The 26005-nt window shown below is 61.8% G+C and overlaps 1 protein-coding gene across 13 annotated transcripts in view; it reads right to left on the reverse strand.

Moving 5' to 3' along the window:
* Positions 1-23843, reverse strand: part of B3GNTL1 (UDP-GlcNAc:betaGal beta-1,3-N-acetylglucosaminyltransferase like 1) — a 30328-nt gene extending 6485 nt beyond the window's left edge. For 3 of the 13 annotated variants that reach the window (XM_045836288.1, XM_045836287.1, XM_045836286.1), the window contains exons 1-8: positions 22506-23843; positions 21331-21447; positions 21148-21247; positions 16926-16990; positions 14415-14480; positions 7909-8004; positions 1760-1855; positions 693-817 (exon numbers count right to left, since the gene is read on the reverse strand). In XM_045836288.1, the coding sequence (XP_045692244.1) occupies positions 693-817; positions 1760-1855; positions 7909-8004; positions 14415-14480; positions 16926-16990; positions 21148-21247; positions 21331-21447; positions 22506-22958 (1118 nt within the window). In that variant the 5' untranslated portion in view covers positions 22959-23843. Of the gene's footprint in view, positions 1-692; positions 818-1759; positions 1856-2163; positions 2330-6455; positions 7428-7908; positions 8005-14414; positions 14481-16925; positions 16991-21147; positions 21248-21330; positions 21448-21944; positions 22249-22505 lie in introns of those variants that run through there. The other 10 variants (XR_006785363.1, XR_006785367.1, XR_006785362.1 and 7 more) reach the window with 8 other exon arrangements.
* Positions 23844-26005: the final 2162 nt, after the last annotated feature.

A 26005-nucleotide genomic window follows, 5' to 3' on the forward strand; every position in this document is an offset into this window, starting at 1 on the left:
ACAGCGTCTTTGGGGGCACACAGCAGGGGGTCCAGGGGCCCCGTCTCATGGCTCTAGGTGCTTCCCTCCCCCGCCGTGGCGACAGGGACGCCGTGGCCCTCAGTGTGTGGACAGCACCCCCTCCCAGGGCAGGGGGTCCAGTGGAGGAGCCACAGCCTTCGGCCAGCCTCTCCGCCTCCAGGGGGAGGCTCGGAGTCAGCCGGCCTCCAGCTCCAGCTGGGCTGAGAACAGCCCCGACGACAGACCCGTCTGAGGAGCCCACCCCTTCCTGTCCCCGGAGCGGACACAGCGTGGCGGTGAGGGCAAGGGACACACGTGTGACTGCGAGGACAACTAACACGCCCCGCGCACGTGGACGCAGCGTGCCGCTCTGACCGAAGGCATGCAGACGCCTTCCTCCTCCGAGCCCCACCCCTCTCCTGCACGCCCGGGGCCTCGGCTCAGGCCCCGAGGGGAAGGGAAGGAGGGTGTGGGCCAGCTTCCCGCCCGCCCGGGGCACCCAGAGTCCCGGGTGCAGCTCGGCCCTCGTCCCCTCGGTGGGGGTGGTGGCGGACCGCCCCCCCCGGCCCACCCGAAGTCACTTCCTGCGGGTGAGCCCCACCCGAGTCCACTCACGCTGGCCCCGGGGCCTCAGCCGGCCCCTCCAAGCCCCCAGCACCCCCCGCCCTGCCCGGCCGCCCGGCCCTGCGTACTCGAGGACTGCGTGCGTGGCCGCGCCGGGGTGGTAGCGGTAGAGGAGGAGGCTCTGGTCCACCCGGACGACCCCGCCGCCCTTCCGGAGGTGCTCGTAGAAGAACAGCAGGTCCTCGGGCACGCCCTGCAGGGGGAGGAGAGCAGGTCCACGTCCTGGCTGTGTCCCTGGGTTTGTCCTTTCAGGCCTGGGGTCGCAGGCCACGCGGCCAGCCTCCACCCTCCCAGTCACAGCTGCTGACCACACACCCAGCCACCACGGCCCACGGATATTGCTGGGGAACGGCCGCCGCACACGGCTCTGAGAGGTGTGGGAGAAGGGTGGGGGTGGCCTGGCCGGGCCCCCAACCACAGAGACCAGGCCTCGCGCTCTCAAAGCCAGTTTAAGGCCGGGCGGGGTGGGGGTGGGAATACACTCGTCATCCCTGAGGCTCACTCTCTGAGAGGAAGAAACGTTGATGTGAGAGAGAGACTCCAACCGGCTGCCTCCCACACACACCCCAACCAGGGCCTGCACCCTCCACCTTCTGGTCTGCAGGACGGCACTGCGCCCAGCGGGGCCGCCCCGGCCGGGGCGTGAGGTGTGCTTGCCAGCCCGCTGTTGGAGCATTCGGTCTCGGACCGTCTGCAGAGGGACCGGTCAGCAGGTCGGCAGCCAGGTCTCCATTTCTAGGCCATGGTGGCCTGGCCCCTGCCCGGTTTGGGCAGGAGTGTGTGGGGGCTGCCGCCCACGGGGCGGGGGAAGGGGAGATAGGCTGCTCCTCCCCCACCAGCCACATCCCAAGCTCTCCCACACACAGCTTCTCCCCCAGGATGAGGTAACCGGGGGCCTGGGCCAGGGCGCCTGCAGCCGCCACACAGAAATCCCCTGCTTTTGGCAAAACAGACGTGCCCCAGCCCGGCTGTGCCCCGGGGCGCTCCGCAGAGCCCAGCGGGGGCGGCGTGGGGGGACCGTCACAGACGGCGACTTCTGAGCCCCAGCCCTACGAGCGGGCGGGGCAAAGGACCCATCCCGGGAGTGACAGACCCCCCGCCCCAGAGGAGGGCTCCAGGGGGCAGCCGCACTTACCCGCCCGCCCTCGTCGAAGGGGCCCACGTGCGAAAACCACGCTCGAGAGCAGAACCAGGAGGGCATGATCACAGTTGGGCCGTTGGAGGTGAACACCTAGAAGCCATCGACATCGGCAGGGTTCAGAACGGTGCGTCACAAGCACCGGTAATTAATTTCCCACAGCGTGCCGTCAGAAACCGACGGCTTCTTTGCATGTCCCTTCCCTGTAGGTACGAGGGTTCAGGAGACCTGACCGCCAGATGGACACTGTCCCCCTCCCACGGCCGAGGCCAGCCACACCCCAGCGCCTGCGCGGCTGACACACGCAGGCCGTTGGTGGAGGGGCCCCCGGCTGTGGGCTGACCGCAGGGCCGTGGGCAATGCAAGGCCCCGGCAGCCACCGCGGGCTCCAGCGCCCCTACGTTGTCTAAGGGCGACAGGAGCACAAGGACGGCAGTGAAACGGGGGAGAGCGAAGACAGTGTGGCCCCGGGGGCGACTGCTCCTCGTCCCATCAGAACCAGGACAGATGGGCTCGTCCTGGTGGTGTCTTTCCAGCTTCTCTGGGTCCTTGCTTTTCAACAGCTCTCATTGCCTGCCACGGCTCCTCCCTCCAAAAGGCGGCTCAGGGGTCGCCGGGCACACAGCGGAGCCGGCCCCAGCAGGACCGAGCCGCAGGGAACACCCGTCGGGACAGCCTCCGTGTGCTCCCAGAGTCCGGCGGGCGGTCACCTCCAGACTAGACGGCACCTGACGCTTGGTGAAACGGTCCGTGTTCACCCCGCAGCTCTCCGAACGCGCAGACGGGAAGTGGCCATTCCCAACACACAGCGGACGCCCAGGAAAGTGTCCTTCTCAGTGGGAAGGCCAGGGTGGGAACGGGTAGCCCAAGTTCGCTGGCCGGCACCTTCCAGCGGTCAGCGTGCTCACCCCGGGGCTCCGTCTCTCTCTGTGAGCACCAGAAAGTGTTCCCAGGCGGAAGGCGGGCTGGCTCACGTGGAAATGGCTCACACAGGACACGCCTGCTGCGGTTTTCTCTTCTGCCGGGACTGCTGCTGCACAGCCCTACACTACCCGGGGCCATGGATGAGCCTCAGCTTCTGCCGCGTCAGAGGCCAGGGGCCAGGGGCCAGGGGTCAGGACGGCAGCGACCTGCTGGCCAGACCGGCGCACATGGTCAGAACCACTCAAGTGAAGTGCATGAAGAAAGAGGAGCACCTTTGCTCAGCACCTTGATTCTCTTAAAAGGTGGGTGCACTGCAGGTGAGAGGCGGAGGGAGGTCACGCCCTTACAAACTCTCAGAGACAGGAGTTTTCCTAGGAAACGTGTCCATCTCCCGCCGCCACGCTGCCCCTCGCACGGGGAGGTCCCGGGTGACTGCACGAGGCTCTCGGGGCGGCCAAGGCCAGCGTCCAACCAGCGAGGACCCGGAGAGGCCGCGTGGGGAGCCAAGACTCCTGCCCCACCCCAACCTCTGGTTCTCAGGGTCCGGCCCCTGGGATGTATTAGGACCCTCGGCCCCCTGCCACCTGCGTGAGAGGCTCTGCTTCGGGCGACTGGGTGCCACGTTGGGGGAGGAGGAAAGTAGAATTAAACTCCGCAGCCCGTGCGCCCAGCCTGTTTCCTTGTGTGTGTGTGTGTGTGTGTGTGAGAGAGAGAGAGAGAGAGAGAGAGAGAGGGAGCTGTGCAGGAATGGCATGTGTCTGGAGCTCTCTGCACAGGTACTGCGGGAAGGTCAGTGTGGAAAACAGCACGGGGCAGAGCAGATGCCTTCACGCCCAGCTCCACCGCTCACTGCCAGGCCTCCGTTTCCCCCGGGAGCCAGAGGGACCCTTGGGGACTGCAGACCCTGCTGGCCTCCCAGCCAGGGGCTGGCGCCTCGACTGCTCACCTGCCACCCAGCTTCGCTGGCGCCGCGCAGAGCAGCCTGGCACCGTGGGCACCAAAGGCCTGGCTGTGCACCAACCAACCTTGTTTACAAAACAGGCAGCCAAATGCCCTGCCAAGCCCTGACCTAACTGGTGAGGCGCGGGCCTCCGACTTCGACTTCAGTGAAAACTGCTTCCATTGCTGAGCCTGCCTCCCCCAACGGACTCGGAATTCTTGGAACCCAAACGAAATCAGCCCAAGAAGCATAAATGCTTTCACTTTGGTTTTGTATGTTCTTGCACGTGTAGGTACATCACAGGCAATGAACCTGCGGCTCAGAGGGTGCAAGGGGGACTCCGGCGCTGCGCAGCCCAGCAGAGGGCGCTCTGGGCCTCGAGGAGGGACCGGAGAGCCGAGGTCGGAGGTTCAACGTCAGAACCCTCGCTGGCTGCCGGGCCCCAGCCGGAGGGCCCCAGCCGGAGGGCCCCAGCCGGAGGGCCCCGAGGCTGGGTCTGCAGCTCACTTCCCCTGGGGGGGAAGCAGGGCTCCACGGTGGCCACCACCCCTCTCCTCCCGAGAGACCGAGACCGATGCTGGGTTTTCTAAACCATTTCATCGACTTCTGTTTCCTCTTCACTCTCCAGCTGTCACTCCCCACTGGTGTCACCCGCTGAGAAATCAGATAACCCTGTTTCTTAGAATTGTGCCCGAAAGAAGGTTCCCCACGTGAGGCCTCACAGGCCCAGGCTGCTGCTCTGCGGAGCCTGGCGTGGGGGTGCTCCCTTGTTCTGCGCCGACAGGAAGTGCCCGTGGCAAACGGGAGCTGTGCGTAGCTCCCTCCCAAACGTGGAGAGTCTGTCCAAGGGCGGCTCGGGTACAGAATACGCTGAAACGGGACCCTGAGGTGCCCTGTCCTTGGTCCTCAGGAAAGGCCCCGGAAGGGCGGTGGGTACGGCAGAGCACCCTTTAAGATGCTGTCAGCACTTAAAAGGAAGAGGAAGTAAGGATTATAGGTTTAAAATGGGCCAGGTTTTATGCCAAAGGAGACGCCCGCCCTGGCATCAGGAAGAGCGTGAGCACTTAGAAAAACTCACAGGCCCCACAGCTGTCTCTCAGCAGGAAGCGACAGGGTTCTTTCGGAGCCAGAGCAAAGTTGACGTGACTCATTCCCGGAGCTCTGTGGCTTCTTATCCTCATTTCTAAATTCTGATTTGTTGGAAGACTATCTTTAGACAGATACCAAGTTTCCAGTATTCTGACAGTTTAACATCCACACAACAAGGAGAATGAACTCTGACGTGGCGTCTGGATGCGACGGCCACAGCCGCCAGCGAAACACGTCCTCCCTCGGGATGGCGCAGAGAAGGCTGCAGCCCGCCCGCGGCGGGGCACGCCAGGTCTCGGGGTTCACGAGCGTGGCCTGGCCGGAGTGAGGTGGGTGAGAACCACTCAGCCCGAAGGACAGACGTTTCAGGAAGACGCACTGAGACGCGTGGACACGTCCCACAAGTTCACACGAGCGGAGCAGCTCTGTCCGTGCCTCAGGGCCTGGCGGAGCGAGGGCGGCGGGCCGTCTTCCCAGCTGGCCAGGAGGCACCTTGGTTTTGCCGAGTATCTCCAGGTGGGCGTGCCACAGAGCAGTCGGCCCCGCAAACCTTGCAGTCTTGTGGTTGAACCCTCACGTTTCACAGAAGTAACGCTGGGCCACAGAGGTCCCACTGCTGGCCGAAGGCCCCGGGCCTCGGGGGCGGCAACCGGGCCGAGGCACCCGCTCCCCACAGGCGGGGAGGACCCAGTCAGGACCAAGACCGCGGTGCTTTCTCAGCAGCGGGGCCACAGCCCTCGACCTAGGGGCCAGGACGCCGGAGAGACCTTCCGGGGCCGGCCCGCCTCTGCTCCCCCACCATCGCTACTGCTGCTGGCCCCACGAGGTGGGCTGAGCTCTCACCGCCACCCAAGGGTGCCCTCTGCAGCTCTCCTCCTCTCCCCGGGGTCCTCCTCGAGAGGAAAGGAGCGCGTGGCACCCCCAAACCCATCACCATGGCCAGCGCTTTTGTCAGCCAGCGTGGGACCAGGGAGACCAGTGCTGATGAGAAGAAAACTCACGCTCGGAGCCCTGGAAGGACAGCCGCCACCAGCAGAGTGTCGGGTCTGCCGAGACTGCGGACTGCAGCCCACAGGGCAGCCCTGACCTCCAGTGGGGCTACACGGAGGGAGGTAAGGGCAAGGGGGCCCTGGGACTGGTGTCCCCCCAAGAAGAGGAAGAGACCGCAGGAATGAGGACACAGGCAGAAGGTGGCCTCAGGAGGAACCAGCCCTGTGGACACCTTGACCTTGGACTTCCAGCCTCCAGACTGAGGAGTGAGTGTCTGCTGTGTTAGTCATGACAGCACAAGCAGGTGGCAACTCCAGGAAGCACGGACCCCGGATGGGGGGCACGGGGGAGGGGGAAGGTGGGGGTGCTTCCCATCTGCCCCATTTTAGTGCCGAGCCAGGCACTGGCTCCCCCACGGCCCGGCCGGACCCCCCAGGGGCAGCCTCGGAGGCAGGGAGGGGCCTCTCCTCTGCCCCCTCCCTCGTCTCGGGAGGTGCGGCCCTCGGGAACAGCTCCCCACGGGAGGCCTGCCACAGGGGCTCGCAGGGCGGCCCAGCCCCAGCCATTCTGTGTGGACAGCACCCCTCCCCGTTCCCCTGGAGCCGGGCGGCGTCACCCGTGCGGTGGCACCTGTGCGCACCCGTGGGACTCCGCACGGGCAGTGTCTGCTCAGCTCAGACGTCACCCCACACGGTGCTCCTCGCGCCGCAGGCAGGTGGTGGGCGTGGCGGCTGAGCACGGGCCTCTCACCTGGCGGCGATTCGCCTCCCCGGAACAGTGGGGGAGGGCTTCTGTCACTGGGGCGGTCGGGAAGCCACTTCAGGAAGAGAGCATCTTCTCTGAGTTTATTTCAGGAAACTTCCGACTTCAAGGTCCCCTGACTCGCTAAAGAGAACCAGTTGGGAGCGCCCTGCCTCCGCCGTTTCTGTGATGTGCACCAGCTCAGGCTTCCTGCTGGCCCTCGGCTCAGGACTCGCGTTTCTGGCTGAAAACGTGCGTGCTGCGCTTCAAGGCCGTCACCCACGTCCTGCGTGAGTCTCACTCTGCCCGGAAATCAGGTGCAGGTCAGCAGTCCGGCTCGGCAGCTTCCCTCCCTCGGGGGGGTCTGCCCCGCACTCGGGCCTCAGACTGGGCTCCGAGGAGTCCTTCCAGGGCCTCTCGGCAGAGCGGAGCCTGCCCCTCCCCGCCCAGCAGCACCCGAGCCCCCGGGCGCAGGGGACTGGGCAGGGCGCCCCGCTGAAGCTCTTGCAGCCCTCCGCTGAGTCAGCTGTGAGTCTTCGTTCAGGAAAACATGCAAGAAGCCGTGAGTGTGTGTCCTGAGGAAGTGTCTGCACGTGGGACACCCACCTCTGGGTGGAGGGAGGACCAGGAAGCACGGCTGCCTGTTCTCCACGGGGCACGGGGCTGGACGAGTCCCGCCAACAGGTCAGTGTGCCACCGGAACCCTCGGCAGCGTGTGCTGGTCTGGACCACGCAGGTGTGATGGTCCAGAGCTGCGTGCTGTGTCCTGCAGGCAAGGCCAGGACTCGGAGGAGGCGGTGCAGCTGACCCGCCTGAGGTGGCTGCACACCCCGCGTGCCAGGCCGGAGAGCCCCCTGGCACCCACAGAGGGAGGTGACTGCCGGAGGGCTAAGCCTCGCACTCCCAGAGCCGCTGCCACGAGAAGCTCTAATTTCAGATGCTGATGACCACACAGACCGTTCGGTTATACCGAGATTTCTGTTTTCCAAGTTCAGTTCAGGAAAAAGCGTGTCTTCACGTGGCAGGAACGCAGGATCACTGTGTGGGAACCTCCGTGTTAGCACCTGCTGCGTCCCGGCTGGGGTGGCGGGGCCGCCCCGCGCCTGCCACCTGTCCTGGCCACCCCGCACTCCTCGCCGGTGGCTTCCAGTCTGACTTCAGCCCACGCCTCCTTGCAGCTCAGGGTCAGCGGCTGGCCACCCGCGGACAGCCCCCTCCCAGATGGTGCATCTCGGCCCAGCCCGGCCCGGCCACGGCGAGCCCTCCACCTCCCAGAAGGGCCCTTTGGCCCCGCCTCCTCAGGCACGCTCCTCTGAAACGCCAACCCTTGCCCAGAGAGCACTTGGCCCCCTGGAGGTGGGCAAACCAGTGCCGCAAGGGTGAGCCTCACCCGGGCTCTCAGCATGAAGGGGTGTGCTCTCCAGGGCGGCCTCGGCCAGCTCCCAGGCTGGGAAGCAAGTACCTGTGTGAGAAGCTGGTCGGGCGTCAGCTGGTTGATCCAGCGCGTGTACCGTTCCGTGGAGTTGGGGGGCTCTCTCCTCACTCGGCAGCCTATGATCTGGGACACAGAGGGAAGTCACCGTGAGTGCCTGCGAGCACACCCCTCCCCCGGCGGGAGCTGGCGCCTCTGGGCTGGGTGAGGGAGTGCTTCCCACCCAGTGGGGGGCTGGGGGGGGGCAGCAGGGCCCTGCTGGTGGCCCTGCTGGTGACCCTGCGCGGGACAACCCTGAGCCGTCCCGGCTTGCTCATCACAGACGGCACTTCCCTGCAGCGTATTCACACCCAGTGACCGACACACAACTTCGAACGCCCGATTCCTTCCAGAAACGCTCTTCTCGGACCTTAACTCAGAGCAGACACGAGGTCACCGCTGTACCTCTGGGGCAGCAAAACCGGCCGGTCCATTTCTCGCCCCCTGAAAGCGGGAACCTCGAAATCAGCACAGGCTGCAGTGCTTAGAGCCCACCTTCCCCAGGGCCGGCCCCTCGTCGAGGCCGCCAGGCCCCCTGGCGGGTGCTCAGCACCCCTGCAAGAGCCCTCGGCCGCGTAACTCCCTCCTGGTGCCGGAAGCCTGGCCCTGCCTCCAGCAGTCCACACGTTCCCCTCCCAGTGCCTCCGCAGTACACTGGCCTTGCACCCCTGACCCTGACCTGTCCCCCACAGTGCCCAGGAGTCTAGGGGGGGCTGCCTGCACTGCTGACGGATCTGCATGCTCGTCCCTGAGGTGGTTCAGGTGGGTCTGGAATGGGCTGTCCCTGCCGCAGCCATCGGGGGTCCCCACGAAGGCAGAGAACTGAGCCCTCCTCCCCTTTGTGGCTGGGGGCAGGCAGCTGGGGGGTGTCGGCCCCTTGGTGAGGTCCTGGGGCCCACAGGACCCCCATGAGGATCTCACAGAGCCTGCCAGGGGCGTGACGCCAACATCGGATCGCATGACTACACTCTCGTCACCTCACTGACCAACGAGGAGCCGGTAAGAGAAACCAGAGAGGTGAGCGTGACAACCTCCATCACTGGATGAGCCTCCTCACTAAGACTGCACCGCAAGTCTCACCACTAACACATAGCCGCCAGCTGATATTAATGCAGTTGTCCCCTGAGTTTGAGACGGTTTTGCTCGCTTGCCGTTTCTATTGTTGGCTTTTTAATTGTGCTTTTTGAGAAACTGGTGGATTCACATGTAGTGAGGACAAATGCAGAGAGATCCGTGTGCCCTCCACACGGTTTCTCTCATGGAGAAAACTACAGCACACGGCCACCCAGGAGCTCGGGGACACTGAGGCTCCCAGCACCACAGGGCCCCAGGCCCCTTCACAGCCAGGCCCACCCCTTCCGTCACCCACAACCGTGTCCCTCCAAGAATGCCGTGTGAACGAACCATGCCGTGTGCGGCCTTTGGGGACCGAGTTTTTGCCTATTCCACAGTTCTCTGGAGATTCGCCCAGGCTGCTGTAACAATAGTTTATTCTTTTGGCTGAAAATAGTCCACACTACAGATAAACCACAGTCTGTTTCGCCTGCTACAGGATGTCTGCATTTTTTCCAGTTTGGGGCTGAACATCATTAAATCCCGTTAATTTTGAGCCTCACCACTAGTAAGTGCTGTCAGTCGGCTGTAAGCGTTCACAGTCAGGTTTCCGTGGGAACACCAGTCTTCGCTTCTCCGGGACGCATGCCCAGGAGCGTGCGTGACCGCCGGGTCACACGGTAGGTGCACGTATGATTTAAGAAGGTGCCAGGCTGTCCTCCGGAGTGGCTGCACTGCTCACCGCCTCCTCCACGCCCCCCCACCCCCCACCCAGCATCCTCGCCAGCATTCGGTGTCACGGCGTTTTCTACCGTTTCTTTCTGGTGGGCGTGAGCTGATACTGCGCTGTGGTCTCATCTGCAGTCAGTCCCCAGGGGCTTGCGATGTTACCCCTCTTCCCATGGGATTCTTTGCCATCTGTCCGTCCTCTGTGGTGAAATGGCTTTCATGTCTTCTGTCCGCTTTCTGGTTGTGGTCAGACACAACTGCCCACAGGTGTGTGGTTTTTACGTATCGCTGAATTCTGCTTGTGAGCCTCTCAGACACACCCCGCACAACGTGCGCTGACGATGCTGTGAACCAGAGCGGCTCCGGGGTGTTCGTCTGCCCCGAGTGAGTCTCCCCCACACCCCGTCGGACATACTTCCGTCTGCTGTGTTCACCTTCTAGTCTTGTCCACACTGGCCTGCATCTGGTTGCTGCAATGAGAAGACTTTGAGGGAAAATGCTGATCCAAAGCAGTGAGGTAGGAACCCTTCACGTCAAAGGGTTCCCAAACATGAGGCAAAGGGGCCAAACTTCCATAAGAAAGACCAAGTCCCCGAGCCCCAGGACCACTGTGTCACCGACAGCTGCCCAGGGGTGACGGGCCAGCCCGCCGAGCACAAGCCAGCCCCTCTGGAGCTCGCCTCGGCCGGGGGACTGTGGGAGCCGCGGACGCGCTCCTTCTGGATATGGGAGCAGACTCGGCTGCTGCCGCCGACCAAGGCTGGAGCCACGCCGGGCGGGCGTCCCATGTGGGGGGGGTAGGTGGGGATCACGGGAACCTGGCACTTCGGGACCACAGCTCTGAGAGAGACGCCATCACCGCGAGCATGGCCCACACACGAAGGCGTGGAGGGGTGTCACTCACCCCGACAGTTCCTTAGAGGCACGCTGGCGGGGAGCCCAGGGCAGCCAGAGGCAAGCCACGCGGACCCCCCGCCTTGAGGAGGCACCTGTGGTACACACCGAGGCTCTTCCTGTGGCGCCCACAGGGCGGCCCTGCTCTCTGCTGCGGCCGGTGCTGTCTGGTGGGCGGGGGGGGGCACACACCAGCCCTCCAGCCCCACGCGAGAGCTCAGGCTCCAGAGCGGAGGCCCCCGTGCTCGCCAGGCCCTGGGCGCCGCAAAGACGGAGGTCCCTGCCGCCAGCACCCCGCATCCCCTCAGCTCGAGCCGCCTGGCAGGGGGCTCCCTGGGGACTCGCTGAGGTCCGGGACATCCCACACAGGGCCCGTCCGGCCCGAGGCTGCAGAGGAGGAGCCCTCGGCCCGTGCTGGAAACATCCCAGGATGCCGCGCACCTTGGGAAAGTGCCCCCCCGCCCCCAGCTCCTGGTCTCTGCTCAGGGAGTTTCCGCACACGGTGGGCAGTGCCGCAGTGGGAGCTGCCTGGGGGCGCCCCAAGTTCCGCAGAGAAGGTGCTGCTGTGCCATCTATGGGAGCTGCCTCCAGGGGCCTTTCTTTCACGCTTAAATGGCTTTCTTGTAAATGGCCTTAAAAACAGCAACCGAGGGCAAGCATACACTTACCATTCATTTCATTCTTTCCAAACTATGTATGAGACATAATTCGCAAAACCACCAACCAGCAACTGCACATTAAAACTTTTGTAGGTCATGATTTAAAAAAAACTCCGACCCCACAGTAACGTGCTCTCTGAAGCTGCTCTGTGTGGACACGGCGGCGAGGCCGTCCCCGGTCTCCGCTGACGCCCGCACCGAGCCCGCAGGACCCACAGGAGGAGGCGGCGGCTGCTCTTGGGGGGGAACCGGGTTAGAGGGTCAGCGGGAAAGCTTTTTGCCAGGACTTCACAAGAATGCAAAACAAGGCAGTTTGATTAAGTTAATGGTGAACTGACAGTCTTCCTTTTCTCCAAATTCTTCGCGTATCCCTAGATACCGTGGTGTGTTTGAGCCTGTGTGTGCAGAGCTGCCCAAAGTAACTTCACTAATGAGCCAATCGTGTTTGGTTTTTTTCAGCAGGAGATGAAAAAGGTGGAGGACAGCACATCTGACAGTACCTCACTCCCCACAGCGTGAACACGGGCGGCAGGGCGCGGTGGCAGTTGCAGCGTGGGGAACGTTTTAATGCTCGGGAAGTGCCGTGCGGCAGCCTCCGTGCCTGAAGACGTGGGCGGCTCACCCAGCCGCTCAGACACACGCCGTCCCCCCGGTGGGGCGAGACCCTGAGGGCGCCGCTGCGCTCCCCAGCTCACGCGGTGGGTGGGGGGGGAGGTGGAGGGCAAACCGGTGAGAGCAAAGACGACCGGCTCGGCAGCCAGTCTGGCCGCCAAACGCCACTCCCACTTCGGAGACTCTGGCCACCTGTGACGCTGTCCCGCCCGTCAGGGCCAGCGGGAGGAATGGCTGCGCGTCTGCCGACATGCCCTGGGGGCGGGAGTTCACCCAGGGTGTCTTCCAGCAGGAGCCCGACCATGACACCTGGCTTGTGCGTCTCCTCTCCCCGTCCACGTCCCTGAGAACCCCTGTCCCCCTCTCTGGAGGCCGGCTGACTGACCCCCAGGAGGATCCGGTGGTGCCCGAAGACCAGGGGTCCTGCAGGTTCGAGGCCAGGCCCGCTGCCCAGGGCCGGACGACGTTCCCAGGAGGCTCCCAGGAGAAGCAGCTAACAGCGCCCGTGCCGTGTGCAGGCGTGTCCTCCGACGTGGACGGGACGGAAGGAGACCGCCAGCCTGGGAACAGCGGGTGAGCCTGACTGTGGAGCCGCAGGGTCCGTCTCCCCACACGCCGTGGCGCTCGGGCTTTGCTGGTTCGTGGCCTTCTCAGAATCTGGCGGGAGCCGCAGAACCACATCGGGCTGCCTGCCGCTACTGCGGAGGGTCCGCTCACGTCCTCTCAGCCTCCACGCCTTGGGGACGGGCCTGCTGGCAGTCCCCCACCTTCCTGCGTGCTGGGCTCCAGCTCTGGCCTGGGCCCGCTGGCCACACGCAGCCTCCGCCCTGTCCCTCAGACACTGATCTGTGCTCTGGGAAGGGTTTGTAGATGTGGCCGGAGCCCGTGACCACTGACTCTGAGGGAGGCCACCCTGGGCGACCTGCCGGCCGACTCCATCCGGCGATGCCCCGCGAGGAAGCTGTGGCAGCACAGAGGTTGCACGGCGGCCCTCCCGCCGCCCCAGGCCGCCTGCTGCAGCAGTGACCCCGCCGCACCTGGCACTGCACGGGCTGCTGTGGGGGGCCGGAGCCCCAGCCCGGGTTCTCGGGGCACTAGCCCTGTGTGGTGTCTGGGTCTCTCCTCCTCCTGCACCCCATCCCATTTACATCACCTTCGAGTGAAAACCATTCCTGAGCACACAGCTCGCACCCAAGCACTGATCAGACGCCCGTCCTTTATCTGAGATGCATGCAGAACGACGGAGGCAGGATCCCCGTTCCTGGGAACTCCCAGTCCACCAGGTGGACCGCGGGCAGCACAGGCGCCTACAAGGCTGGCCAGCCGTGGGGCAGGGGCGCTGAACTCTCCAGGGACGGCGGGCCCGGGGCAACCCAGAGGGAGGCGGCGGGACTGGCGTCCTGCAGGCGGAGTCCAGCCCGCAGGCAGAAGGGGGTCGGCCAGGCCCACAGGACGGGAGCTGGGACAGCAGGGCCCCAGACTGTGAACAAACACGCGTGTCCACGGAGCCTGAGGGCAGAGCAGGGTGTTCAGCCAGGACAGTGGGCACCGGGTGGTCACTGACGGCCCTTGGGGACCTGCTACCCTGGAGCTGAGGGGCTTGCTCCTTCGTGGTCCAGGGAGGGCACGTCGGCCCCGGGAGTCAAACACACCGCATATCGGGAGGACCGGCAGACTCAGCGAGAGGGGGTACGGCTGCCTGCCTGGGTCCTGGAGAGGCTGGCTCCGGGCCACCCGGGAAGCTGCTCTAACGACGAGGAGGGCACAGCTGAGGCCATCTGGGTGGCAGGAGGGGTTTCCTGAGGCCTGGAGCTGACCCACTGCGGCTCTCGGCCGGTGCCCTCGGGTCCAAGGTGCACAGCCTCTGAGACGCTGGTTGAGCAGAAGCAGACCAGGGGGCCCTCCGCGCCTGTCGGAGAGCGGGGGGCGCTGCCCAGGACAAGGGGCACGCCCTCCCTCGCAGGAAGCTCCCTGGGGGGTCCGCGGACGTGCTCACCTCCGACGGGGCCCCGAGTCCGGCAGCGCTGCCCTGACCCGGCTCTCCCCACCCCGAGGCAGGGTCTGGACTTAAAAAGCTGGGATGGTCCAGTGGGTCTCAACGGACTCGATACTGCTCGGCCGGTTTGTCCGAGGCCACGGCTCGGCGTGTGTCTCCCGAGAGCCACCCAGGCAAGAGTCTGCATCTGCAGACGGTGAGGCCTTCTGCTGGGAGGCCAAGGGAGACTCTGCACAACCATCGCACACACCCGACAAAATACCTGCGGTTGAGAATCGGTGATTCTTCTGACTGTGAGCGGTAGTTCAAAACCGTGTCCTTTTGAACAGTTCCTGTCGCTATCTTCCCACCTTTCCCCCCCAGAACAGTATCATAAATACCGCCTGTGAGAACTTGCACTCTAAGAATCTGTGTGGATTTCTTGTAGTTTTAGCTGAATGAAGTGTCATCAGCAATAAACAGGTCTCTTCGTGCCAAGAAAAATCAGCAAATAAAAGGCCTAGTGGCCGTGCTGTCGGCGGCAGGGAAGCACGGAACCGGACGCCAGCACTTACGCTCGCCGGGTGCTGCAGGGCGGCCTCCAGCTGCAGCCTCACTCTGGGCGGCATCATCACGTCGTCCTGCGGGAGGAGCCCACGGTGACTCCCGGGAAGCGTCCGACCGACACGAAGGACCGGCAAAACGGGAGACAGACCAGAAAGGCACGTCAGACGCTGCCCAGCAGCCGGACCCTGGGGTCCGCCCGCAGCTCTCTCCGGCGGCACGAGCGACTGCAGGCCAGCCTGGCCAGGGGCGGCAGGGGCGGGGGGTGCCTGCAGGGGGCGCCGCCTGCAGTGGGGCTGGGTCTGAAGCTCTGCTGCCCTCCCTTCCTCTGCCTCAGGGTGCCCTGTGACCTCCGGCTTCCGGCCCGGAGCCTGCCGACCCAGAGGGGGCACGCACGCGGGGCAGCCCACCGCGAACAACACGCTTAGCAGTGGGAGGCTTCGGCTCTCTCTTCTGAGACTGGGAAGGAGACCAGAGTGGCCATGCTCACGACTTCTGTTTAACAAATTACTGAGACTTAGGCGTTAAAAAAAAAAAAAACGGAAATAGGGTTAGGGAGGGGACAAAGGCTGTGTGCACAAATAACCCAAGAGAACCTACAGGGAAAGATTAGAGTTAAAAGTGGGTTTAGTGCCTGGCCGGATGCACAGCGGTCCCGGGTCCCGGGTCCCGGTGCGGACCCCGGTCGGGGGGTGTGGGAAGGCAGCCAGCCGACCAGTGCTTCTCTCCCACCGATGCTTCTCTCTCTCCCTTCCCCCCTCTCGCTAAAACAGCAAATGAAAATGCCCCCGGGCAAGGGTAAAAACAGTAATAATAAAAAGTGAATTTAGCAAGGAAGGTTTCTGGATACAAGACTGATAACTTCTTCACATCTACAAAGTTTTTAAAATGCCACGTATCAAAAAAACATCGAGTGACTTCCGTGTATGGCTGGTGAGAATGTAAGGTGGTGCCGCCACTTTGGAAAACATTCTGCTAGTTCCTCAGAACGAGAAACAGAGTCACAACGTGACCCTAGTCACACGCCTGCTAGGACTGAGCGCGCCACCCACACACACACCGGCACAGGCCTGCTCGTAGCAAAAACCATCTCCGCTCACGGAAGTGCTGATGCAGCGGGAGATTGTGAAGCAGGCCCCGGGGCAGGGTCTGAAGGGAGACAACGGGACAGGAGGGACGCCTGAGTGTCCCCCGGACGAGAACTCTGGGGAGCTTCCCCCCAAGAAAAGACGAGGGAGATGAGAGACCGAAGCAGCAGGGCAGGAAGCCGCAGCCCCTGCTGGGCCTTGTCTTCAAGGGCAGGGCTGTGTGTGGGCAGCGGCACGGTGCGGGCTCGCGCCCCCCCCCCCCGGCCCCCCGGCCTGCACTCGCGGGAGACCCTGCGCCCAGGCCGCAGGTGGTCGAGGACAAGGCCGAGTCCCCGGGAGATGGAGGGAAGGTTCCTGTGTGAACCGGATCAGCGCAGGCAGAACCTCTGGGCCAGCCCAACCCTGAGGAGGAAAACAGTGGCCCCCGAGACCTGCACGGAACCCTGGGAGCCCTGCACCCCAGGCCCCGGAAGGAGACCGAGGCCAGAGCGAGTGCAGGCGGGTGTGCGTCCGGTGTGCCCCGGGGTCCTCACAGAGAAGGCCCGTCCCGGCGGAGAACACCGCAGCCTCCTCCGGAATCTCTGCGCTGCCTGGAAGTGAGCTCTCGGGGTCCGGGGCACAAGCACCCTCCCAGTCCTCGTACACGGTGCACAGCGATGCTGTCACCAGGACCCGTTCCCACTTTCCAAGTGCTGTCTACAATTTTAACACTTGGTTGATCTGGTTTTTGAAAGTAGTGTGTCACCAACTTGTTTCTTTGTTTGCAGCGTGTCGTTTGTCCCTGCACTTTGGGGGAAGTCCCTACTCCGGCCCTCTCCCATTTATCACCCCCATTTTCCTTTGGGTTTGCCTATCAACTCACATAAGTTATTTGTTCTTAAGGCTGTTAATTTTTTCTTTTTTATCCTCACCTGTGGACATTTTCATTTCGTTTAGAGATGGAGAAGAAGGAAGAGAGAGAAACATCGACGTGAAAGATTGGTTGCCTTTGTACGCACCCAGAACGGGGGTCTGTGCCGCGACCGGGAACTGAGCCCACGGCCTTTCGGTTACAAGACGACGCTCCAGCCGCAGGGCCACGCAGGCCAGGGCGAGGCCACCAGTCCTCCAACTGACAGGACCCTAACCTTTAAGAACTGTATTTGTGGACATCTTCCTGGTTTGTCCTCATCTCTGTGTACATGGTTCTCTGCTATGTCATTTTGCTCTCTCGTGTAATCTTATTTATCAGAACTTAAACTCGTTCAGAGCTATGGTAATTAAATGGCAAACACCTATCAACTTTAACTTTTCAGTCTGATCATAATATACTAAAGATTTTTCAAGACGCACACTAAAATTAAGATAATTTGATCTTACATTTAATTATCTAACCAACATATAGGTATATATATATATATATATTTTTTTTAAATAGAGCAATAAGTTACTTACCGCATCCAAAAAGCAAAGGTAAGACCCTGAGCTCTGTGCTATTGCTTGATTTTTAGAATATCCAACTGTTTAAAAAGAAGAAAAGCTATGTTATAGTTCAGTTTTCAGTGGTATCGTCCTTCATAGAAGTCAGGACGACGCGCCCCACGGGAAAGCTAGGCGCGCTTCGCAGGACCAGGTGGAAACGCAGGTCGGCCTCCAGGGGAGGGGGAGGGACCACACCCGTGTGCAGGGGCTGACCCCCGGACGGCCCCCCGCACCGGGGCGTCAAAGCAGGAGGAGCTCCCTGGACCCGGGGGCGTTCTTTGACAAACAAAATGAAAGCGCCCCGGAGCGAGTGCCCGAGAGGGCCCCGACGGGAAGGCTCTCCTGGGGGCCTCGGCCGACAGAGGTCACCGCGGGACCGTCTAGTGGCAGGGGGCACACCCGGGTGGGCCGGCGGGCACCAGCTCCCTGGACCGGCTGGCAGTGGCCTGAGCGCGTCTCCTGCCGTCAGGTGCGGCCTCCGCAGCGTCTCCGTCCAGACGTGCGCGCGCCCTGCGACCCCGCAGCCGCGCTGCCACGCCCAGGCCCACAGAACCCTCCACCGAGGAGGGGCGGAGCGGCTGTCCGCTGCCTCCACCGCCGGAGCAGGCCGCCGCGGGCCGCGCGCAGTGCGCGGGATGCCGAGGAGGCCACCACGGTCGGTGGCAGACACTTTGTGGTGACATTTGCACAGAGCAAAGGCAGCGGATTCACCGGTGCTGCCAGGAACCAGGAGAGTGCGTGCACCTGGGGAAAGAGGGGTGACCCCAGGGGCTCGGGGGGCTCCTGGGGGCCAGAAACGTCAGCTCTTGGTCAGGTGCCGGTCACACGCTGAGCTCAGTTCGTGAGAATGAACTGAGCTGCGCAGTTCTGACACGTGCACTTTCCTGTATGGACGTTTGTACACGTGTGTATTCTGTATGTTGATTTTAGAGAGGAGGGGAAGGAGAGAGAAAAAACACCCACCGGTTGCCTCCTGCATGTACCCTAACTGGGGATCCAGCCCATAGCCCAGGTATGTGCCCTGACGGGGAATCGGACTCCCCACCCCTTCGTATATGGGACGACACTCAAACCAACTGAGCCACGCGGGATGGGGCTGGATATTCTACTGTACCAACTGTCGTTCAAAACCCTTGCCTTCGAAGAGATCACAAGTGAGTTGGAGAAAAGAGCTCAATGATAACCTGCGGTTAGATGCCACACGAAACCACCAGGAAAAGCGACCTACAGGGGCTTCTCGAGAGAGGACACGCTCGGGGAAGAGGGAGGGACTCGAGGCGTTTAACAGCAGCGAGAAACCGGTGCAGAGCACACGCTGAGGGGCGCGCCCAGGGGAGGGTGTGTGGGAGCCCCGGCTGGGCTGCCGGGGCTGCCGTCGGGCTGAGGAGACAGGGCCAGCGGAGGGCGCGGATGTTAACGCTGAGCGGGCGAAGCCTGGGTGCGGAGGGCAGGGAGGGCTGGAGGAGGTATTTAGCCCCAGAGGAAGGGGCTGAGGGGACGTCCAGGGGCACAGTGACCACTCTCCCTGGCGAAGAGGTTGCTAGCACCTGAATCGTGTTAACCAGACAGTTCCAGAGGTGGTGCCACCAAGGAAAGTCACAGAAAGCAAGAACAGGTGTGTGCAAAGCCAACACAGCAAATCCCTCAGGGGCTCAAAACCAAGACAACCCGGAAAAGGGTGCAGGCCCCCGGGGACACCAGCTAAGTGTTTGCTTCAGGCCGCACCCAAGGTGCTCCTGGCTTTACCTCCAGAGCACCTGCCCCAGGCGGGAGAGGCCGGCCCCTCCCTGGACCACCGGAGCCCAGCACCCTGCAGCAGGAGAGTGAGGGCTGCGACCAGAGACCCCCCCCCTCGGCCATTGAAGGCGACCCAGAGCAGTGCTGTCTTCACGCGGGGGAGCAGCTTCGTCTCAAGCGGGAATCCTTGACCTCGGCCCACCGCAGCTGGTCAGCGGAGTGGTCCTGGCTTCCAAGAACTGCAGGGATGGTGAGGCCGAGGAGAAAATGCCCCGAGACAGGCAGGGCGCCAGGCTCCCCGCCCTGTGGCCGGGTCAGCAGCTGTGGCTAACCCTCCGTCGTGGCTGGAGAGCCGGGCAGGCCCGGGAAAGTCCTCCCGGAACCGCACAGAAGGGCAGCGCGTGGAAAGCGAAAGCAAGCAGGAGGCTCCCACGAACACACGCGAGTCAGCAGGAGCTCTGTTCAGTGCTGCTCGCTAGAGCTGGGCTTTAGGAGGGAAAATCAAACCCAAGAATTTGGATCACGAAGGGAAATGTCGCTCACTGAGGAAGCTGGAAGTTTCCCACAATGAATCTTCTGTTTGGCAAAGACCAGGAATTTGCTTTAATATTATTGCCCTAAAGAAAGTCAAATGTTTGTGCCAGGGCCTGGTGTTTGGGGAGGCCGGAGCCTTTGTGAGGGGAGCCGGTTGTCATGGTCACAGCAGGAAAAACTCAGGCCAGTGCGGCAGCAACATTCCTCCCTCCTGGAGAGGAGGGGGCGGGGTTGTGTTTTATTTTGATTTTAGCAAGTGACCGCATTATTGAGAAATGTTTTCCTCTATTGTGATAGGAAATAGTAATAAATGAGTCTGAATCCAATTAAAACAACCCAGCGTTTCTGAAAATGGACACTTTGGATCTATGTCATACAACATTTTCTATTTGAGAAAATATTATTATAGGTAAATAGTCCTTTCAGATATAATCAAATTAACTGTTTTATTAGTGTGTGATTCAGAATCCACCTTGTGCGACTTCAAAACGACAGCAGGACGACTCCACTTCTTCACAATATTACAACAGGTTTTCTTGTTCTTGATAGCATACGTACAAATGGGATATGGCTCGAGTTATAGGTAACCCATAAAAAGTATTATATGAAAGGCAAAACATGTTTTTTTTTACTGGCTTTTTTTTTTTTTTCAGAGAGAGAGGGTGGGGAGGGGGAGAGAGAAAGAAAGACAGATTTCTTGATTCTCACATGTGCCCTGACCAGGAATCGAACCCACAACCATGGAGTATCGGGAGGATGCTCTCATCAACCGAGTTACCCGGCCTTGTTTTTAAACTGGCGATTAGACAAGCAATCACAACAGTTATCAAAATGCCCTCAATGTGTTCTCATCCAACTACGGAAGATGCAAAACATCTTGAAGAAGACTTGGAAATATACTATGCGCTGGCCGGTGTGGCTCAGTGAGTGGAGCGTGGTCCCACAAATAGAAAGCTCTTTGGGTTCAGTTCCCAGTCAGGGCACCCGCCTGGGTTGCAGGTTCTGTTCCTGGTTGGGGCACACCGAAAGGCAACCGATCGATGTTTCTCTCTCACATGGATGGTTCTCGCCTGCTCTTTCTCTCTTCCTCCCTCTCTAAAGGCAATGAAAAAAATGTCCTCAAGTGAGGATTAAAGAAAAAGAAAAAGAAGAATACTCATACTCATTTTCTAAAAACCATAATTTGTTTATATACATTTCAGAAACAACTTAATATACATGTTTCACAATAACTGATACAGGAAAACTTTAAATTATAAAAAGTGGATGAAAGAAATTAAAGAAGACCTAAGTCAATGGAAGGACAGTCTGTGTTCATGCACTGAGATTTACTGTTACTAAATGACAACACTCCCAAGTGGATCCAGGGATTCAGTGAAAGCCTTATCAAAATCCCAGTGGTCTTCTTGCAGAAACAGAAACATGGATTCTGAAATTCATATAAAATCATGCCCTGGCTGGTGTGGCTCAGTGAACTGAGCACCAGTGTGTGAACCAAAGGGTCACTGGTTCGATCCCCAGTCGGGGCACATGCCTGGGTTGCCAGCCAGGACCCCAGTAGGGCACAAGCAAGAGGCAACCACACCTGAATGTTTCACTCTTTCTCCCTCCTTTCCCTTCGCTCTAAAAATAAAATCTTTAAAGAAATTGGACCAAAATCTTTCTAACGCCACAAGAAAAAAAATTTAAGAAGCAGAGGTGAGCAGTAATACTCAGTTACACCAGAAATAAAAACACCCAAAGCTTTTAGCTGGGCTGAGTAAGTGAAGAATGCGCCGCGGTAGTGCACTGATCCGTCCCAACGGGTGAGAAGCGCGCGTCTGCGAGGGGGTCAACGCAAGCGTTACAGGGGACGCTCCTCGGCAGGGTCTGAACTGCGCGGAACCAGGTGAGAAGCCCCCATCACCGCGGAACGGTAACTGACCTCCACGCGGCGAAGGAGAGTCGTGCCCTCCAATGACCACACGGATCCCAGAACTTTCCAGCGTCACTTTCCACTTTTCAACGATCGCCATAGACTTGTCCTGAAAGCGAGAGGGGCCTCCGGTCAGGGCAGCTGGACCCCGGCGGCCAGGTGGCCCGCCGGCGGCGGGAAGGTCCCCTGTACCTTGCTGGCGTCGTTAAACACCGAGAGCTCCATGGGGCCTTCAAAGTCCTGCTGCAGCACCGACCGCAGGCACTCGTCCAGCCAGGGCTCGGCGTCGTGCACCGGGAGGATGACAGACTGGAATTCAAGGAGCCGGGTCAGCGCCCGGGGGCGTGGGGGGAAGCCCGCCGCCCGCCTCGCGCTCTGGCCGCGCACCCGCGCCCAGCCCGACGCAGGCTCCGCGAGGAAGAGCTGCGGCCCCGCGGCTCTGGAAGCCCCGCGGCCTTTAGGATGTGTTGTTACACTCCCCGCAACTGGTGTTTGGGTGCTTTCGGAAAGGAAACAAATCTGAAAGGCACCGACACTGTTTCCAGTTCAAGGCCAACTTCACGTTTTCCAATCACTGGTCTGAACACCACCGTTTCGGTTCCAACGAGCATCTGTACTCGTTTGCACTGGGTCCCGACCAGAACCGATCGGTCCTTTCCTGGGTGGGACACGCGTGTTCAGTGACCCTGCAACCAAGAAGCCCTCCGAGAGCCGCCCGCGCAGCTCTGTGGGGCGCCCCCTCTCCCTTGGCTCCGGGCCGCGGCGCGGCGCGTCCTTTTCGGGGCGAGCCCACGGGAAACACGCACCTCTGAAGGGCAACTAACCCGACTGCCCACCAAACGCCGGCGCGCGCCAGCACCCGGCACTCCGGGGCCCCGCGCCGGGGCAGGCGTGCGGCCGCGCGGACCGCGGGGGCTGCGCACGTGCGCGAGGCGCGGACACCTGCCGACGCGCGCGCGGGGCGCGGTGCCGCACGGAAAGCCCTCCGTGCGGAAACCGCTGGGCGAAGCTGGGATGCGACTGTGAAGGCGCAGTCCTGTCCCGTTTCCCGCCGCGGGCGACCCGCCGCGTGGCGGCCACAAGGCAGCCCCGCCCACTGACATACTGACTTCCCTCTGGAATTACTTTTTCAAGAAAAAGAAAAATAACACGTCTACTCAAGACCCCCGACACAAAGCGTGACGTGAGTTTCTGTCGGATGGGCCGGTGCTGGCGGCTTTGGGCGGAAACCCTCCCAGGCCAGCCGAGAAGTGGTGGGAACGCAGACGCGGGGAGCGGAGGACGGACGGAGGAAGGACGGAGGAAGGACGGAGAGGGGACGGGCGGGCACAGGGCAGGGGGCGGAGGCCCGCAGCTCGGCCACCTACCACTTGGGTCTCCATGGTCGCGCTCTTCCGGACGCCCCGCCCACGGCGCGTGCGCGGGGGCGGGCCCGAGGCCGGCCGGCCTCTGATTGGCGCAGACGGACGTCGATCCGGCGGGGCTGGCTCTGGCCGAGCGGGACCAGCAGAGGCGCGGCCTTGAGCGGGGGAGGACTCGGGACCGCGCGCCCGGGGGGCGGTCGCGGCGTGGGCTTCTGGCCCCGTGAACCGCGGTGTCCCGTTGTCCACTCCGGAGCTCTCGTCCCCCGGAAGTCCTCCCTCCCTCACCTGAGGGAGTTCATCGGCTCCGAAATCCTCAGTAAAATGCCACGAAAGCACGAGGGTGGTGGGGGAGGCGCCACGCTGTGCGGATGGTCCGACTTGGGGTCCACACCTTCGTGGGCGGGGGGCGTGTAACCCTTTGGAAAACGGTGCGTGTGTACAGGACGCAAGCGACATGTCACCTGCGCTGTTGGACCTGACTGGGGATACCTGATGTCCCAGGAAGGGCTCTGGGGAGGTGGGACCCGGGAGGGCGCCCTGCGCCGCGCCGGCGCAGTGCTGGCGGCTGAAACCCCTTCCCTCCCCGCTCAGCAAGCCCCGACGCCCGTGACCCGCCCGCGGCCCTGCGCCCCGGGGTTGCCATTGGTCCCGGAGGCCTCGTGCCAGGAAGTTGGTTGCTCTCCCCCTCCTCCCGCGGCGGACGGGGCTCCGGGGCGGGAGCCAGGTGGTCCAGTGCCAGGGCCCACGGGAGTGACACAATGGGACCTGCTGTGACGAGCGCTGTGGTGCCAGCACGCACTCGGGGTTCGTCCCAGCTCATCCGAACTGAGGAGCAAGTTCACGGCCATCGCTGCCAGGACAAATCCTGCACGGCTCCCGACGAAGATTAAGTGCAAATCATTCTACAAACTAACGATTGCGACAAAGCCACGCTTCGGTTTCAGGCAACTCTTCAAGTGTAATTTTCCCTTAAACTGCATCACTGTTTGCAAAGCCTGTTGTTTCCAGCTGAAACTCTTAGGCCAGAGGAGTAAAAACGCAACCTTAATCTACAGAGGGACACGAGCTATCTGAGAGTTCTTTTCCAAGGACTCATGTTCTCCAGGGCGTGGTGCGTCAGGAATAGCTTCATTTTAAATGACTTGGCGAAAAGTCACATTGTAGCTACCAGGACACAGCGGGTGGCTTCAGAGCCCGGGCCCCAGGAATCAGTGGGAAGAGGCTGGGGTGGTGTGTCTGCCCCCCACCCCATTGGGTGTCATAGGTGGGCTTGGCTGCTTGCGTCTGGCTTCCTGTGCTTCTGCTGCGAGAAATTTGCTTTCCACTGCGTTCTCCCTAATAAAAATTTGGTTAGAACGTGCATTTTGCAAACATTGGGAGTGCAGAAGGGCCCTTGGGGAGTGCAGTGCCGGGTCTGGGTGTGGGCGGAGACCCTTCCCTTCACGGTGGGAAGGTTCCCAGCAGGGACAAGGCCGCAGGGAGCGACCCCCCCCAGGGAGGGACGAGGGGGACGTGACCGGGTGAAAAGGTGAACAAAGTCAAGAACACCTGAGGGGGAAGCTATGCAAAACTCCCGCCGCTTGCTTTTGGTTCAGCGAGTGACATTTCTCTTTATATCAGATTTTTTTTTTTTAATGCAGAACGTTTAGTGAATACTGGCTGTATTCAGAAGACTTGGTACCACCAGCCAGGGCCTCTGGGTTTTAAAACTGCTCCGTAGGCCCCCTACGATGCCGGTGCGGGAGGGGAAGGTGTGGCTGGAGGACACTGGGCCCAGAGTCAGAACGGGTTCACCTCGAGTGCGTCAGCGAAGGGGGGTTCAAGCTTCAACAGCTGCCCGACGTGCCCTGACCACTGCCACGCGGGCCCTCCAAGCAAGCGTGCGCTCTCAGGTTCCTGTCGGGTCGGACCCCTGAGAGCTCTGGGTGGGCCTCCCGGGGCAGCAGGGACTGCTGGGAGGTCCAGAGCCACCTAGCGTGGCAGAGGAGAGCACCCTCAGACTGTAGGAGACCAGCTGCCCATGGCGGCCAGAGCACCCCGATAATAATCTGTTCCCAGGGGAGCAGCCAGCTGTCTGTGTGACATGCACAGGGGTCTCTCTGGTTTTTTAAAGGCTAGTTGAGACTCTCAAGGTTGGTTTAAGAAGCCAGAGCTGGATCCTACCCGCTGAAGGAAGTAACGAGGTTCCCATCACAGGAAGCATTTAATTAACAGTTGAGAACACGTTTGGTGTGGATTGGTGGAAGTCCCCCCTTAGTCCAGAAAGCAGAGCCTGAGTCTAGGCCTGTGCAGTGAGGGTTTCTGTTTCCAGGAAGCCGGGGGCAGGGCAGTGAGGCGGGGGAGGACGGGGGCCTGCACCAGAGTACTCTGTCGAGGGGTCCCCGCCGGGGTCAGCTGGAGCTGGGGCCCTGACCTCCCCAGAGTCCGGAGGCTTTTCTGCCTGAGTGCGAAGGGGAGGAGCCTCTGCCGTTGGGCCTGCCGTGGGGGCGGCCCTTTGGGGCATTTGCTCCCCTGCACTTCCAGGTGGCAACTGCGGGGCTCACAGGTGTCCCCAAGCCCAGGGTGTGCAGCCAGCTGTCGGCCAGGGGAGGCCTGCCCAGGGCTGTGTGGCCCTGGCACCAGGACCCAGAGGGTGGGTCGGGCTGAGCGTGAGGCCGGAGCGGCAGGAGACGAGAGAGCTGGCACGTGGCACGTTGCACAATGAGTGTGTCAGCTGCGGAGTGATGAAGCCAACTGCTCCCCAAGTTCTGGGTGGCTTACAGGTAGGTGACAGGTGCCTGCGGGAGCTGCATGTGCAGGCTAGCCTGGCGTCTTCCTCCCAAATATTCACGGGACCTGCCACCTGTGGGGGAAAGGGCTCCTGGGTTCCTGGCTGACAGCACTGGGAGGAGGAGTGGGGAAGCCAGCGGTGTTAGGGGTGACCTCAGCACTTCCTGTGGGGCCTCATGGAAGGCCCTAGTGCTGCCGATGTCACTGTCAAAGCCGGGAGCCCCCCAGGGGGCTGGCCAGGTGTTAGTGAGGAGCCCACCCCAGAAGCAGGGTGTACCCTGGGGCAACGGGTCCCTGCCTGACAGGCCCCCTCTTATGGGGCAGAGCGAGCATTTGGGGGACCCAGGAAGGGAGAAGCCAGCTGTCCCTCCCTGTGAGGAGCTGCCAGAGCTGTCAGCCCAGAGCCTAGCCTCCCGCCTCCAGGGCCAGCCACGCGCAGTGACGCCACCACTCACAGGGCCCCCGGGCCCAGGAGGCCCACAGGACTCTGGCCTGCTGACGGGGGAATGGCTTCTGGCTGCCTCCCTGAACACGGGTTTTGTTGGGAAGACAGCCCTGCATGAATCTCTGGCCCCCCTCCCCAGCGACCAAGAACTCAAAGGCTTGGCCTCTGGTGACCTGGGGAGTCAGGTGACAGCCTTGAGCAGAAGGTGACATTGCCCTCCTGGAGGAGTTGCTGTCTTGCTTTCTGGCTTCACAGAAGCTCATAGCCTCCCATGCCATGCAGCCTTGGA

Source organism: Phyllostomus hastatus, unplaced genomic scaffold, assembly GCF_019186645.2.
Source record: "Phyllostomus hastatus isolate PE091 unplaced genomic scaffold, TTU_PhHast_1.1 phas_contig_210, whole genome shotgun sequence".
Lineage (NCBI taxonomy): Eukaryota > Metazoa > Chordata > Mammalia > Chiroptera > Phyllostomidae > Phyllostomus > Phyllostomus hastatus.